This window comes from Pseudophryne corroboree, chromosome 6 (genome assembly GCF_028390025.1).
Source record: "Pseudophryne corroboree isolate aPseCor3 chromosome 6, aPseCor3.hap2, whole genome shotgun sequence".
In the NCBI taxonomy this organism is placed as follows: Eukaryota; Metazoa; Chordata; class Amphibia; order Anura; family Myobatrachidae; genus Pseudophryne; species Pseudophryne corroboree.
Window position 1 is genome coordinate 164,069,212 of NC_086449.1, and position 14,135 is coordinate 164,083,346.

General features: G+C 46.4%; 1 protein-coding gene across 3 annotated transcripts in view; it reads left to right on the plus strand.

Moving 5' to 3' along the window:
• GMCL1 (germ cell-less 1, spermatogenesis associated) overlaps nucleotides 1-14,135 on the plus strand; it is a 458,077-nt gene that overhangs the window by 220,194 nt on the left and 223,748 nt on the right. For all 3 annotated transcript variants that reach the window (XM_063932081.1, XM_063932080.1, XM_063932079.1), the window contains exon 6: nucleotides 6,872-6,984. In XM_063932081.1, coding sequence (XP_063788151.1) covers nucleotides 6,872-6,984 — 113 coding nt within the window. The remainder of the gene's footprint in view (nucleotides 1-6,871; nucleotides 6,985-14,135) is intronic.

The following is a 14,135-nucleotide window of genomic DNA, read 5'->3' on the forward strand; positions in this document are numbered from 1 at the left end:
TCAGCCAGGCGTGTCTCAGAATTGGCGGCTTTATCCTATAAAAGCCCTTACCTAATTTTTCATACGGACAGGGCAGAATTGAGGACTCGTCCTCAATTTCTCCCTAAGGTGGTTTCAGCGTTTCACTTAAACCAGCCTATTGTGGTACCTGCGGCTACTAGGGACTTGGAGGATTCCAAGTTGCTGGACGTAGTCAGGGCCCTGAAAATATATGTTTCCAGGACGGCTGGAGTCAGAAAATCTGACTCGCTGTTTATCCTGTATGCACCCAACAAGCTGGGTGCTCCTGCTTCTAAGCAGACTATTGCTCGTTGGATTTGTAGTACAATTCAGCTTGCACATTCTGTGGCAGGCCTGCCACAGCCAAAATCTGTAAAAGCCCATTCCACACGGAAAGTGGGCTCATCTTGGGCGGCTGCCCGAGGGGTCTCGGCTTTACAACTTTGCCGAGCAGCTACTTGGTCAGGGGCAAACACGTTTGCTAAATTCTACAAATTTGATACCCTGGCTGAAGAGGACCTGGAGTTCTCTCATTCGTTGCTGCAGAGTCATCCGCACTCTCCCGCCCGTTTGGGAGCTTTGGTATAATCCCCATGGTCCTTTCGGAGTCCCCAGCATCCACTAGGACGTCAGAGAAAATAAGAATTTACTTACCGATAATTCTATTTCTCATAGTCCGTAGTGGATGCTGGGCGCCCATCCCAAGTGCGGATTGTCTGCAATACTTGTACATAGTTATTGTTACAAAAATCGGGTTATTATTGTTGTGAGCCATCTTTTCAGAGGCTCCTCTGTTATCATGCTGTTAACTGGGTTCAGATCACAAGTTGTACGGTGTGATTGGTGTGGCTGGTATGAGTCTTACCCGGGATTCAAAATCCTTCCTTATTGTGTACGCTCGTCCGGGCACAGTATCCTAACTGAGGCTTGGAGGAGGGTCATAGGGGGAGGAGCCAGTGCACACCAGGTAGTCCTAAAGCTTTTACTTTTGTGCCCAGTCTCCTGCGGAGCCGCTATTCCCCATGGTCCTTTCGGAGTCCCCAGCATCCACTACGGACTATGAGAAATAGAATTATCGGTAAGTAAATTCTTATTTTTAACCTATTTCCTGTTTGTGTGTGTTCTTTCACATTTACTATGTCATAGGAGTGTGTATCATGCACAGCAGAGTGTTTTTCTCAATCTGAGGGATCACTGCAGTGTACTCAGGATAGTACACATTCTCAGGCTAGTGGATCTGAACCAGTATGGTTAGATTCATTAAAAGGGATGATTTCAAATATTTTGAATAAATTATCCCAAAATTAGATGGAGACGCAATACTTTGGGCAATCTGTTGATGACCTCATGAATAGAGATTCATTGGTAATTTCAGCGTCTCAGACCCCTGCCATTTGTCCACAGAAGCGTACTCTGGCCCAAATCATGCAGGCGATACCGATGATGATGTATCAGACCCAGAGGAGAGTGAGGTAGACTCGGGAGGGGGGGGGGATACAGCTTCCTTGAACGATGCTGCAGACCGCAAGATTGAGACCACTCTCAAATCTCTGTACACAGCTGCAGGGGTGGTCCACAGACCCACTTTAGCTTGTGCATGGCTCTCTAGGGCCATTGTAAAATGGTCAGGTAATCTAATTGACGGGTTAGATTCCTTATCCAGGGGGAGATAATTTTACTCCTACAGGATTCTGCTAACTTTATGGTGGAGGCCATAAAGGAAATTGGTTTACTCAATGCACACACCACTACCATGGCAGTGTCAGCACCTAGGAGCTTGTGGCTATACCAGTGGACTGCGGACGCGGATTCTAGGAGATGAACTAGATATGTAGATATCCAAGGCTATGGCGGGTAAGTCTACATACCTACCTTCCGCAGCTCCCCCAGCTAGAAAATCCTACACTGCTCCAACTATGCAGTCCTTTCGGACAGCAAAGTTTAAAAACAAAACTAAAGGTTCTTCTACGGTCTTCAAAGGCAATAGAGGTAATCCCAGGAAACCAGCAACTGCAGGTTCACAGGAACAGAACCCCGGTTCTGCTTCCTCTAAGCCTTCAGCATGACGGTGAACTGCCCTGCCTGGAAGACAGGCAGTTGGGGATCAGTTTTAAGAAGGATCCCTGGGTCAAAGATCTTATAAGGGCTATAAGACTGGAGTCTTAGAAACTCCCACCTCGCAGATTCTTCAAATCGGGCTTACCAGCTTCTCCAGAAGCAAGTAAGACTTTATGGGCAGCAATTCAAAAACTGGTACAGACTCAGGTCATTGTTCCAGTTCCGCTTCAGCTGCAAAACCAGGGTTATTATTCCAACCTATTTGTAGTACCGAAACTGGATGGTTTGGTAAGGCCCATTTTAAATATCAAGTCGTTGAACCCGTACTTACAGGTGTTCAAGTTCAAGATGGAGTCTCTCTGAGAGCGGGGATCTCAGGTCTGGAGGAGGGGGAATTCTTGGTGTCTCTGGATATCAAGGATGCGTACCTTCATATTCCGATTTGGCCACTTCATCAGGCTTATCTAAGGTTTGCCTTACAGGACTGTCACTACCAGTTCCAGGCCCTGCATTTGGCCTCTCTACGACACCAAGGGTGTTCATCAAAGTAATGGCAGAGATGATGTTTCTCCTCTGCAAACAGGGAGTTAACATAATTCCGTACCTGGACGATCTGCTGATAAAAGCACCATTCAGGGAGAGGTTGTTAGACAACATTGCCCTCTCAACCCGACTACTCCAGGATCATGGGTGGATTCTGAACCTACCAAAATCTCATCTGGAACCAACACGGAGGATTCCGTTCCTGGGGATGATACTGGATATGGAGGCACAGAAGGTATTCCTTCAGTTGGAAAAGGCATTGGGGATCCAGTCGATGGTGCGGGATGTTCTGAAACCAACCTGGATATCTGTGCATCTAAGCATTCGCCTTCTGGGGAGGATGGTAGCCGCCTACGAGGCGCTACAGTACAGAAGGTTCCATGCAAGGCCCTTCCAACTGGATCTGTTGGACAAGTGGTCCAGATCGCATCTACACATGCACCAGAGGGTCTGTCTGTCCCCAAAAGCCAGGATTTCTCTTCTGTGGTGGCTTCAGACTTCTCACCTGACCGAGGGCTGAAGGTTCGGGATTCAAAATTGGATTCTGCTAACCACAGACGCAAGTCACCCAAGGGGAACAGTTCCAAGGAAAATGGTCAAGTCAGGAAGCCATTCTACCGATCAACATTCTGGAACTAAGCGCCATATACAACGCCCTTCTACAGGCATCGCATCTTCTTCAAGATCAAGCCATTCAAGTTCAGTCAGAAATATGACGGCAGTAACGTACATAAACCGACAAGGCAGAACGAAGAGCAGAGCAGCAATCTCGGAGGTAACAAGGATTCTCCTTTGGGCAGAAAGACGCACTGTGGCGTTGGCCGCAATCTTCAATTTGGGAGTAGACAACTGGGAAGCAGACTTCCTCCTCAGACACTACCTCCACCCAGGAGAGTGGGGCCTTCACTGGAGGTGATAGGGTGCGTGACACGTCTGTGGGGAGTTCCACAAATCGACATGATGGCCTCTTGTCTCAACAAGAAACTCAAGCGGAATTGTTCCAGGTCGAGGGACCCACAAGCGGTGGACACTCTGGTGACTCCATGGGTCTGCCAGATGGTGTACGTGTTTCCACCACTCCCATTGATCCCAAAGATTCTCAAAAGAATAAAAAGGGAAAAGGTTCAAGCAATTCTCATTGAAGGGCCAGTTATGCGGATCTACTGGAGATGCTCCTGGAGGACCCGTGGCCTCTACCTCTTCGCGAGGACCTTCTCCAACAGGGACCGTTCGTCAATCAAGACTTACCACGACTACATTTGACGGCATGGAGGTTGAACGTCAAATTCTAGCCCGGAAAGGGATCCCTAATAGGGTAATTCCAACCCTGATCCAAGCTGGAAAAGGGGTAACGTCTAAACATTACCACTGTATTTGGAAAAAATACGTCTCTTGGTGTCTTAACAGGAAATTTCCGGTATCCGGACTCCAGGTCGACAGCAATAAGGTCGACACACCTTAGGTCAACATGGACAAAAGGTCGACATGGAAAAAGGTCGACATGAGTTTTTCACGATTTTTTTCTTTTTTGGAACCTTTTCATACTTAACGATCCACGTGGACTACGATTGGAACGGTAATCTGTGCCGAGTGAAGCGGAGCGAAGGCACCATGCCTTGAAGCATGGCGAGCGAACGCGGTGCACTAATTGGGGTTCCCGGTCACTCTACGAATAAAACGACACCAAAAAAACATTAAAAACTCATGTCGACCTTTTTCCATGTCGACCTTGTTCCTGTCGACCTAAGGCGTGTCGACCAATTGGCGTCGACCTAATGTGTGTCGACCTTTTTGCTGTCGACCCTGAGTCCCAGACCCAAATTTCCTGCGGTGGAATTTCAACTGGGATGTTTTCTCCTTTCTCTGCAGTCAGATGTGAATGTGGGCCTACGTTTGGGCTCCATAAAAGTCCAGATTTTGGCCTTATCCATTTTCTTCCAGAAACAATTGGCTTCAGACATTTTTGAAGGAAGATCTGCACATCTAACCGCCCTTTGTGCCTCCTATGGCACCTTGGGATCTCAACGTGGTATTGCAGTTCCTGCAATCGGAATGGTTTGAGCCTTTACAGGATGTTGACGTCAAGTTTCTTACGTGGAAGGCCGTCACGCTGTTGGCATTGGCTTCTGCGAGGTGTGTGTTGGCGCTGGTGGCGTTGTCTCACAAGAGCCCCTATTTGATTTTTCATGAAGATAGGGCTGAACTCGTCAGCAATTTTTTCCAAAGGTGGTGTCTACGTTTCATATCAACCAACCTATTGTGGTTCCGGTGGTTACCGACACCTCTGCTACTTCAAAGTCCTTGGATGTTGTGAAGGCTTTGAAGATCTATGTGAAGCGGACAGCTAGTCACAGAAAATCTGACTTGCTGTTTGTTCTCTATGATCCCAATGAAATTGGGTGTCCTGCTTCAAAGCAGATAATTGCACGCTGGATCAGGCTTACTATCCAGCATGCTTACTCCATGGCAGGTTTGTCGTGTCCTAAATCTGTACTCTACAAGGTTGGTGGGTTCTTCCTGGGCAGCTGCCCGGGGTGTCTCGGCTTTACAGCCCTGCTGAGCAGCTACTTGGGCAGGTTCGAACATGTTTGCTAAGTTCTAAAAGTTCGATACTTTGGCCTCTGAGGACCTTCAGTTTGGTCAATCAGTTCTGCAGGAACCTCAGCACTCTCCCACCCGGTTTGGGAGCTTTGGTACATCCCCATGGTACTAATGTGGACCCCAGTATCCTCTAGGACTGAAGAGAAAATATGATTTTAATTACCTACCGCTAAATCCTTTTCTCGTAGTACGTAGAGGATGCTGGGCGCCCGCCCAGTGCTTTTTCTTCCTGCACTGTTACTTGGTTAAGTATTGTTGGTTCAACGGTTGCTGTTCTTGGTTTAAAGTTTGGTTAGCTTGGCTTTCCTCTTGCTTGTGTGTGCTGGTTCGGAATCTCACCACTATCCTTTTATATCCTTCTCTCAAAGTTTGTCCGTCTCCTCAGGCACAGTTTCCTAGACTGAGTCTGGTAGGAGGGTCATAGAGGAGGAGCCAGCCCACACTATCAAATTCTTAAAGTGCCCAAGGCTCCTAGTGGACCAGTCTATGCCCCATGGTACTAATGTGGACCCCAGTATCCTCTACGGACTATGAAAAAAGGATTTACTAGTAGGTAATTAAAATCCTATTTTTTAACATAATCTTTGCATTTTACATATACTTAATTTAATACAGTATTTACTCCTCACCTTCCTCACTCCACCACACGTCACTGGTGCAGCGATAGCATGATATAACAGATTCATACCTCCCAACATGACCCTCTCCAGGAGGGACAGAATACTCTGCTCCTGGACTTCCCTCTTAATTTATGATTGCCACCACCTGTGCTGAAACACCTTTCTTTATCCATTAACCTGGTCAAAACAGGTGCCTGCAATCATGAATTAAGAGAAAAGTCCAGAAGCAGAGCATTCTGTCCCTCCTGGAGAGGGTCATGTTGGGAGGTATGCAGATTGGTTATTCTGCATTATAGCTAAAACAAAGTTTGTCTTAGCCTAATACCTGGAAGTGTACCCAGCCCACATCGCCCTCACACATAATTCAGTCTGCCCCAGGATGTTTTACATACCAACATGTACTGAAAACAACTGATGAAGGTTATTTGTGAGCTATTAAAAGGGTTCTTTGAGATGGGTAAGAAAACAAAATATTTAACTTGTAATGATTAATGAAATGACAATACTCTACAAAAGTTTTAGGCAGGTGTGGAAAAAATGCTGCACAGTATTTTTGCACAGTACTATTTATTGACATTGTTCCTTATTTGTCTTAAATTTTCTTGTGAGCTGAACTATACAGTATATTTTTTAACCTTAACCTGAAACCACTGGAAAAGCAACTGCTACTGGTGCTGCAGGTAGTAATTTTAAAATAACACCTCACGCCCCATATGACACATGCCTGGGTACCTTACCTGACGTGATGTAGTCATGTGGGCAGTGGTTAAAAGCGCAGTAACAAAATCACAATAAGTGATACATGAATGGTTGTCTTGTATTGTTATCCGTGTTCCTTATTTAGGTGTTGCTTGAAGGACAGCTTAGGAACAAATGGTCTGCTGCGTTTTGTCAGTGTTTTTTTTCTTCTGGTCACTGAAGCAGTTGGAACCTCAAAAGCACTACAGTATTGCCTGTCTCACCAATCATAGCGCTCCTAGGTTATACCTCTGTCTGGTATCACTAGCTGCCTCCAAACTGATTTATTATTTCTTTGTTTTTAAATAAAGGATGGCTTAATTCAGCAGTGTGGAGAAACCATGAAAGAGACCATCAGCGTGCAAACTGTCTGTAGTTATTCCGCAGCAGCCGGTGTCTACGGGTTAGACTCTGTGAAGAAAAAGTAAGCAAACTGTATAATGTTAGTGTTTATTTGTGATCACATTTAGTGTTCACTCTAGTATTTTTTTAGGGCAGGGTGCTGAGCATTGAAGAGGGCACATTTTTATTTTGAAGGGCACATTTTTGATGTGACGCTTTGCGCACAAAGCATAGCGCATATGTTTATAGTTTTTGTACATACATTTTGCCCTTAGTAAATCTTATACCCATGCATACATATAAGACGCCTAACATCTGTACTGAGAAACATTCTGTATATGTCCAGTCTTCTTGAAAGATCGGCTGTAGCATATACATAAGTAGATAATTATAAATGTCTTTTCCAGTGCTGAAGTAGTTATAATCCGTATGTGTTATAAAACAGAAAAGTTTTAAACAATGGGTAAAAATATAGAGGAAAAAAAAATAAGTCTGTTCTACCTAGGGAAATACTGTAAGCAGTACATGCTCACTGCTTACCCTGTTCTTTCCCTCTTTATCAGAGTGCTGTTATTTACAGTGCCTCTGCCATTCAGTTGGCTAAAGGATAGAAATTTTGTTCCAATTTCAGAAGTGGGCAAGGAGTAGACGACAACATTGTAACATGCATTCTGACTGTTACATTCTGTATACAAGGGGGCGATTTATGGTCCTGCAGGGTACCCTGAAAAAGGGCAGGGTGCTTTATCACATTTAAAAAATGGGCAGGGTGCAGCACCCTGCTGAAACATCCTAGAAGGCACACTAACATTGATGCCTTTGTCCTTTTCCCGATTATGTTGTCATTTTAGTCATTCGAGATGCTCTTTTCAGTTTTTTCCTTTAATTTTTTTTTATATTAAAGTATAGTAACGATGCACAAGGGCGCAGTAATCCAGATGTATGTCATGAAAGTATGCTGCAATATAATTTAATCTCGCACATCAGAGCAGAAAATAGTATTGTACGGTATATGCAGCATCTTAGTGAAAATCAAGTATTCACAGCCTTTGCTCAATACTTTGTTAATGCACCTTTGGCAGCAATTACAGCCTCGAGTCTTTTTGAATATGATGCCACAATCTTGACACACCTATCTTTGGGCAGTTTTGCCCATTCCTCTTTGCAGCACCTCTCAAGCCCCATCAGGTTGGATGGGAAGCATTGGTGCACAGCCATTTTCAGATCTCTCCAGAGATGTTCAATCGGATTCAAGTCTGGGCTCTGGCTGGGCCACTCAAGGGCATTCACAGAGTTGTCCCTGAAGCCACTCCTTTCATACCTAGCTGTGTGCTTAGGATCGTTGTCCTGCTGAAAGATGAACAGTCAACCCAGTCTGAGGTCAAGAACGCTCTGGAGCAGGTTTTCATTTAGGCTGTCTCTGTACATTGCTGCATTTATCTATCCCTCTATCCTGACTAGTCTCCCAGTTCCTGCCACTGAAAAACATCCCCACAGCATGATGCTGCCACCACGCTTATTCACTGTAGGGATGGTATTGGTCTGGTGATGAGCGGTGCCTGGTTTCCTCCAAACATGATGCATGATATTCACGCCAAAGAGTTCAATCTTTGTCTCATCATACCAGAGAATTTTGTTTCTCATGGTCTGAGAGACCTTCAGGTGCATTTTGGTAAACTCCAGGCTGACTGCCATGCGCTTTTTTACTAAGGAGTGGCTTCCGTCTGGCCACTCTACCATACAGGCCTGATTGGTGGATTGCTGCAGAGATGTTGTCCTTCTGGAATGTTCTCCTCTCTCCACAGAGGAATGCTGTAGCTCTGACACAGTGACCAATGGATTCTTGATCACCTCACTGACTAGGGCCCTTCTCCCCCGATCACTGAGTTTAGATGACCAGCCAGCTCTAGGAAGAGTCCTGGTGGTTCCTAACTTCTTCCTTTTACGGATGACGGAGGCCACTGTGCTCATTGGGACCTTCAAACCAGCCGATATTTTTTCTGTACCCTTCCCCAGATTTGTACCTCAAGACAATCCTGTCTCGGTCTACAGACAATTCCTTTGACTCCATGCTTGGATTGTGCTCAGACATGCACTGTCAACTCTGGGACCTTATCTAGGGAGTAATTCAGACTGGATCGCTGCACTTTGTGTAGTGCACACGCGCACCCAGGGAGGCCCAGTGAGATGCTAACATCATCTCAGGACTGCAATTGCCTCTGCTTGATTAACAGGCAGAGGTGGTCGCTGGGCAGGAGGGGGCATGCCAATGGTGTTAGAACTCCATTGGTGGGGCGCGGACTGGACAATGCAGGCGTGTCCGGACCGTTGCATGGGCGAAGGCAGTAAGCTACTGAGCGGGTGCAAAAGAATCGCTGCTGTGTGATGCTTTTGCACCCTTGTGGGGTGTAGGGCCAGACATGCGGAGCGGACTAGCCCTGAACTGGGCGCCCCCCACATGTCAGAGTAACTGATCGTAGATGTGCTAAATTTAGCACATCTACAATCAGATCTGAATAACACCCATAGACAGGTGTGTGTAGGGTGGCCAATCCTGGGATCGGCAGGATCCCGGGATTAAGGTAAAAAAAACATCCGGGATTCAATCCCGGGATCGGTAGCTCCAATCCCGGGGATTGAGGAATCATGCGGTCCTTTGTGTTTTTAAAGCCTGGCATCATTGAGCGTCCCCAGGACGCTCAGATGCTGTCCGGCTCCCTCCTCTCGGCTCCCCCTGCGCAGAGCCCGAAGGATGAATCCCACCCCCGTCGTATGGTGAGTTATGTTTGAGGGGTAGACACATAATGAAAAGCCAATTTCAGGTATCCTGGGAATCCCTGGATTGACTATTTTTCAATTCGGATACCCAGGATTGGAAAAGTAGCCCGGGATTTGCCACCCTAGGTGTGTGCCTTTCCAAATCATGTCCAATCAACAGAATTTACCACAGATGGACTCCAATGAAGCTGTAGGAACATCTCAAGGATGATCAGTGGAAACAGGATGCACCTGAGCTCAATTTTGAGCTTCATGGCAAAGACTGTGAATACTTATGTACATGTGATGTCTTAGTTTTTTATTTTGAATAAATTTGCAGATATCACCAAAAAAATGTTTTCATGTTGTCATTGTGGGGTATTGTGTGTAGAATTTTTAGTTAAAAAAAATTATGTACGTATTCCATTTTGGAATAAGGCTGTAAAATAACAAAATGTGGAAAAAAGTGAATCGCTGTGAATACTTTGCGGATGCCATGTAAATACAAGTTGTCTAGCAGCATTTTCTGAGAATTGATTTCAGGGAGCAGTATCCTCCTTAGGTACATGTTTGATTCTACGGTAACTGTACTGCAATTTTAGAATGTAGGGACTCTAGCTATTCAGATGAGGAGACATTTTACATAGGGTGTGTCCACATTTAGGGCGTTATCCATCAAAGTTGCATGCAAATCCAGCAAGCCTGGGTAGTGAAAAATATAATAAACAGACTTGCCTCCATACAGGAGGTCACATCATATTTATTTATAGTATGGGCCCCCAGGAGGTGGCCCCCAGGGGCTGAGACCTCTGCATAGGACGAGAAAATAACCCAATAGTTGCTCTGCGTGATAAACCACATCAGGATAAAGAGCTACAAAATGGGACTAAATACCATGAAGTATGTAAAAGAGGACCATGAACACAACCTATGCTTTATATGTTAAGCACCCCAAAAAAACCCCTCTAGTGTGGTGGCCACTTGGAGGGTGCAGTAGGAAGAAGATGTGGATAAGTTAGATGGTATGGGTTGGGAGATGATGATGATGGAGGCACAGAGGCTTGTGCCCTATGTACCCATAGCAAATGACCCAGCTTTAATTGTTCCCATATTTATAGGGATCAATATTTTGCAGTCTCCTCATTCTCCAGCCAGCGTGCCATGTGGAATCACATTTTTTGAAGTGATCTGTGGCTGTCGGTGAGCTATCTTTCTCATTCGTGTAAGACTAGATTTTGGGGAGAATCTCCATGTATTCTCCCATTCTATTTTAATAATTCCTATTGTTCTATTGATTATTGAATTTTGTTTTTTAGCTATGCAGTCCACTTCTCTTATGGTTGGGGACCAGCTCCGATTCTGATTGTAAGGTTTAGCTATTACATATACAGTCCATATTCACAAATCTTTATATTGGTAACTCCTAATTGATAATGTATTGTACAGAATCATTTATGTTGTATGATGATGTTGGAAACTCCATTTTTCTCTAACGTCCTAGTGGATGCTGGGGACTCCGAAAGGACCATGGGGAACAGCGGCTCCGCAGGAGACTGGGCACAAAAGTAAAAGCTCTAGGACTACCTGGTGTGCACTGGCTCCTCCCCCCATGACCCTCCTCCAAGCCTCAGTTAGATTTTTGTGCCCGAACGAGAAGGGTGCATACTAAGGGGCTCTCCTGAGCTGCTTAGAGTAAAAGTTTTAAAGTAGGTTTTTTATTTTCAGTGAGACCTGCTGGCAACAGGCTCACTGCACCGAGGGACTAAGGGGAGAAGAAGCGAACTCACCTGCGTGCAGAGTGGATTGGGCTTCTTAGGCTACTGGACATTAGCTCCAAAGGGACGATCACAGGCCCAGCCATGGATGGGTCCCAGAGCCGCGCCGCCGGCCCCCTTACAGAGCCAGAAGACTGAAGAGTTCCGGAAAATCGGCGGCAGAAGACGTCCTGTCTTCAATAAGGTAGCGCACAGCACCGCAGCTGTGCGCCATTGCTCTCAGCACACTTCACACTCCGGTCACTGAGGGTGCAGGGCGCTGGGGGGGGGCGCCCTGAGACGCAATAAAAACACCTTTTTTGGCAAAAAATACATCACATATAGCTCCTGGGCTATATGGATGCATTTAACCCCTGCCAATTTTTCCATAAAAAAGCGGGGGAAAGGCCGCCGAGAAGGGGGCGGAGCCTATCTCCTCAGCACACTGGCGCCATTTTTTCCTCACAGCTCCGTTGGAGGAAGGCTCCCTGACTCTCCCCTGCAGTCCTGAACTACAGAAACAGGGTAAAACAAGAGAGGGGGGGCACTAATTTGGCAGATAAATATATACAGCAGCTATATCAGGGAAAAACACTTATATAAGGTTATCCCTATATATATATATATATATATAGCGCTCTGGTGTGTGCTGGCAAACTCTCCCTCTGTCTCCCCAAAGGGCTAGTGGGGTCCTGTCCTCTGTCAGAGCATTCCCTGTGTGTGTGCTGTGTCGGTACGTTGTGTCGACATATATGAGGAGGAAAATGGTGTGGAGGCGGAGCAATTGCCTGTGTTAGTGATGTCACCCCCTAGGGAGTCGACACCTGACTGGATGGTCTTATGGAAAGAATTACGTGATAGTGTCAGCACTTTACAAAAGACTGTTGACGACACGAGACAGCCGGCAAATCAGTTAATACCTGTACAGGCGTCTCAAACACCGTCAGGGGCTCTAAAACGCCCGTTACCTCAGGTCGATACAGACACTGACACGGACACTGACTCCAGTGTCGACGGTGAGGAAACAAACGTATTTTCCAGTAGGGCCACACGTTACATGATCACGGCAATGAAGGAGGTTTTGAACATTTCTGATACTACAAGTACCACAAAAAAGGGTATTATGTGGGGTGTGAAAAAACTACCCGTAGTTTTTCCTGAATCAGATGAATTAAATGAGGTGTGTGATGAAGCGTGGGTTTCCCCCGATAAAAAACTGCTAATTTCTAAAAAATTATTGGCATTATACCCTTTCCCGCCAGAGGTTAGGGCACGTTGGGAATCACCCCCTAGGGTAGATAAGGCGCTCACACGCTTATCAAAACAAGTGGCGTTACCGTCTCCTGATACGGCCGCCCTCAAGGAACCAGCTGATAGGAAGCTGGAAAATATCCTAAAAAGTATATACACACATACTGGTATTATACTGCGACCAGCAATCGCCTCAGCCTGGATGTGCAGTGCTGGGGTGGCTTGGTCGGATTCCCTGACTGAAAATATTGATACCCTGGACAGGGACAATATATTATTGACTATAGAGCATTTAAAGGATGCATTTCTATATATGCGAGATGCACAGAGGGATATTTGCACTCTGGCATCAAGAGTAAGTGCGATGTCCATTTCTGCCAGAAGAGGGTTATGGACGCGACAGTGGTCAGGTGATGCGGATTCCAAACGGCATATGGAAGTATTGCCGTATAAAGGGGAGGAGTTATTTGGGGTCGGTCTATCGGACCTGGTGGCCACGGCAACGGCTGGGAAATCCACCTTTTTACCCCAGGTCACCTCTCAGCAGAAAAAGATACCGTCTTTTCAGGCTCAGTCCTTTCGTCCCCATAAGGGCAAGCGGGCAAAAGGCCACTCATATCTGCCCCGGGGCAGAGGAAGGGGAAAAAGACTGCAGCAGACAGCCTCTTCCCACGAACAGAAGCCCTCCCCCGCTTCTGCCAAGTCCTCAGCATGACGCTGGGGCCTTACAAGCGGACTCAGGCACGGTGGGGGCCCGTCTCAAGAATTTCAGCGCGCAGTGGGCTCACTCGCAAGTGGACCCCTGGATCCTGCAGGTAGTATCTCAGGGGTACAAATTGGAGTTCGAGACGTCTCCCCCTCGCCGGTTCCTGAAGTCTGCTTTACCAACGTCTCCCCCCGACAGGGAGGCGGTATTGGAAGCCATTCACAAGCTGTATTCCCAGCAGGTGATAATCAAGGTACCCCTCCTACAACAGGGAAAGGGGTATTATTCCACGCTGTTTGTGGTACCGAAGCCGGACGGCTCGGTGAGACCCATTTTAAATCTGAAATCCTTGAACACTTACATAAAAAGGTTCAAGTTCAAGATGGAGTCACTCAGAGCAGTGATAGCGAACCTGGAAGAAGGGGACTATATGGTGTCTCTGGACATCAAGGATGCTTACCTCCATGTCCCAATTTGCCCTTCTCACCAAGGGTACCTCAGGTTTGTGGTACAGAACTGTCACTATCAGTTTCAGACGCTGCCGTTTGGATTGTCCACGGCACCCCGGGTCTTTACCAAGGTAATGGCCGAAATGATGATTCTTCTTCGAAGAAAAGGCGTCTTAATTATCCCTTGGACGATCTCCTGATAAGGGCAAGGTCCAGAGAACAGTTAGAGGTCGGAGTAGCACTATCTCAAGTAGTACTACGACAGCACGGATGGATTCTAAATATTCCAAAATCGCAGCTGATTCCGACGACACGT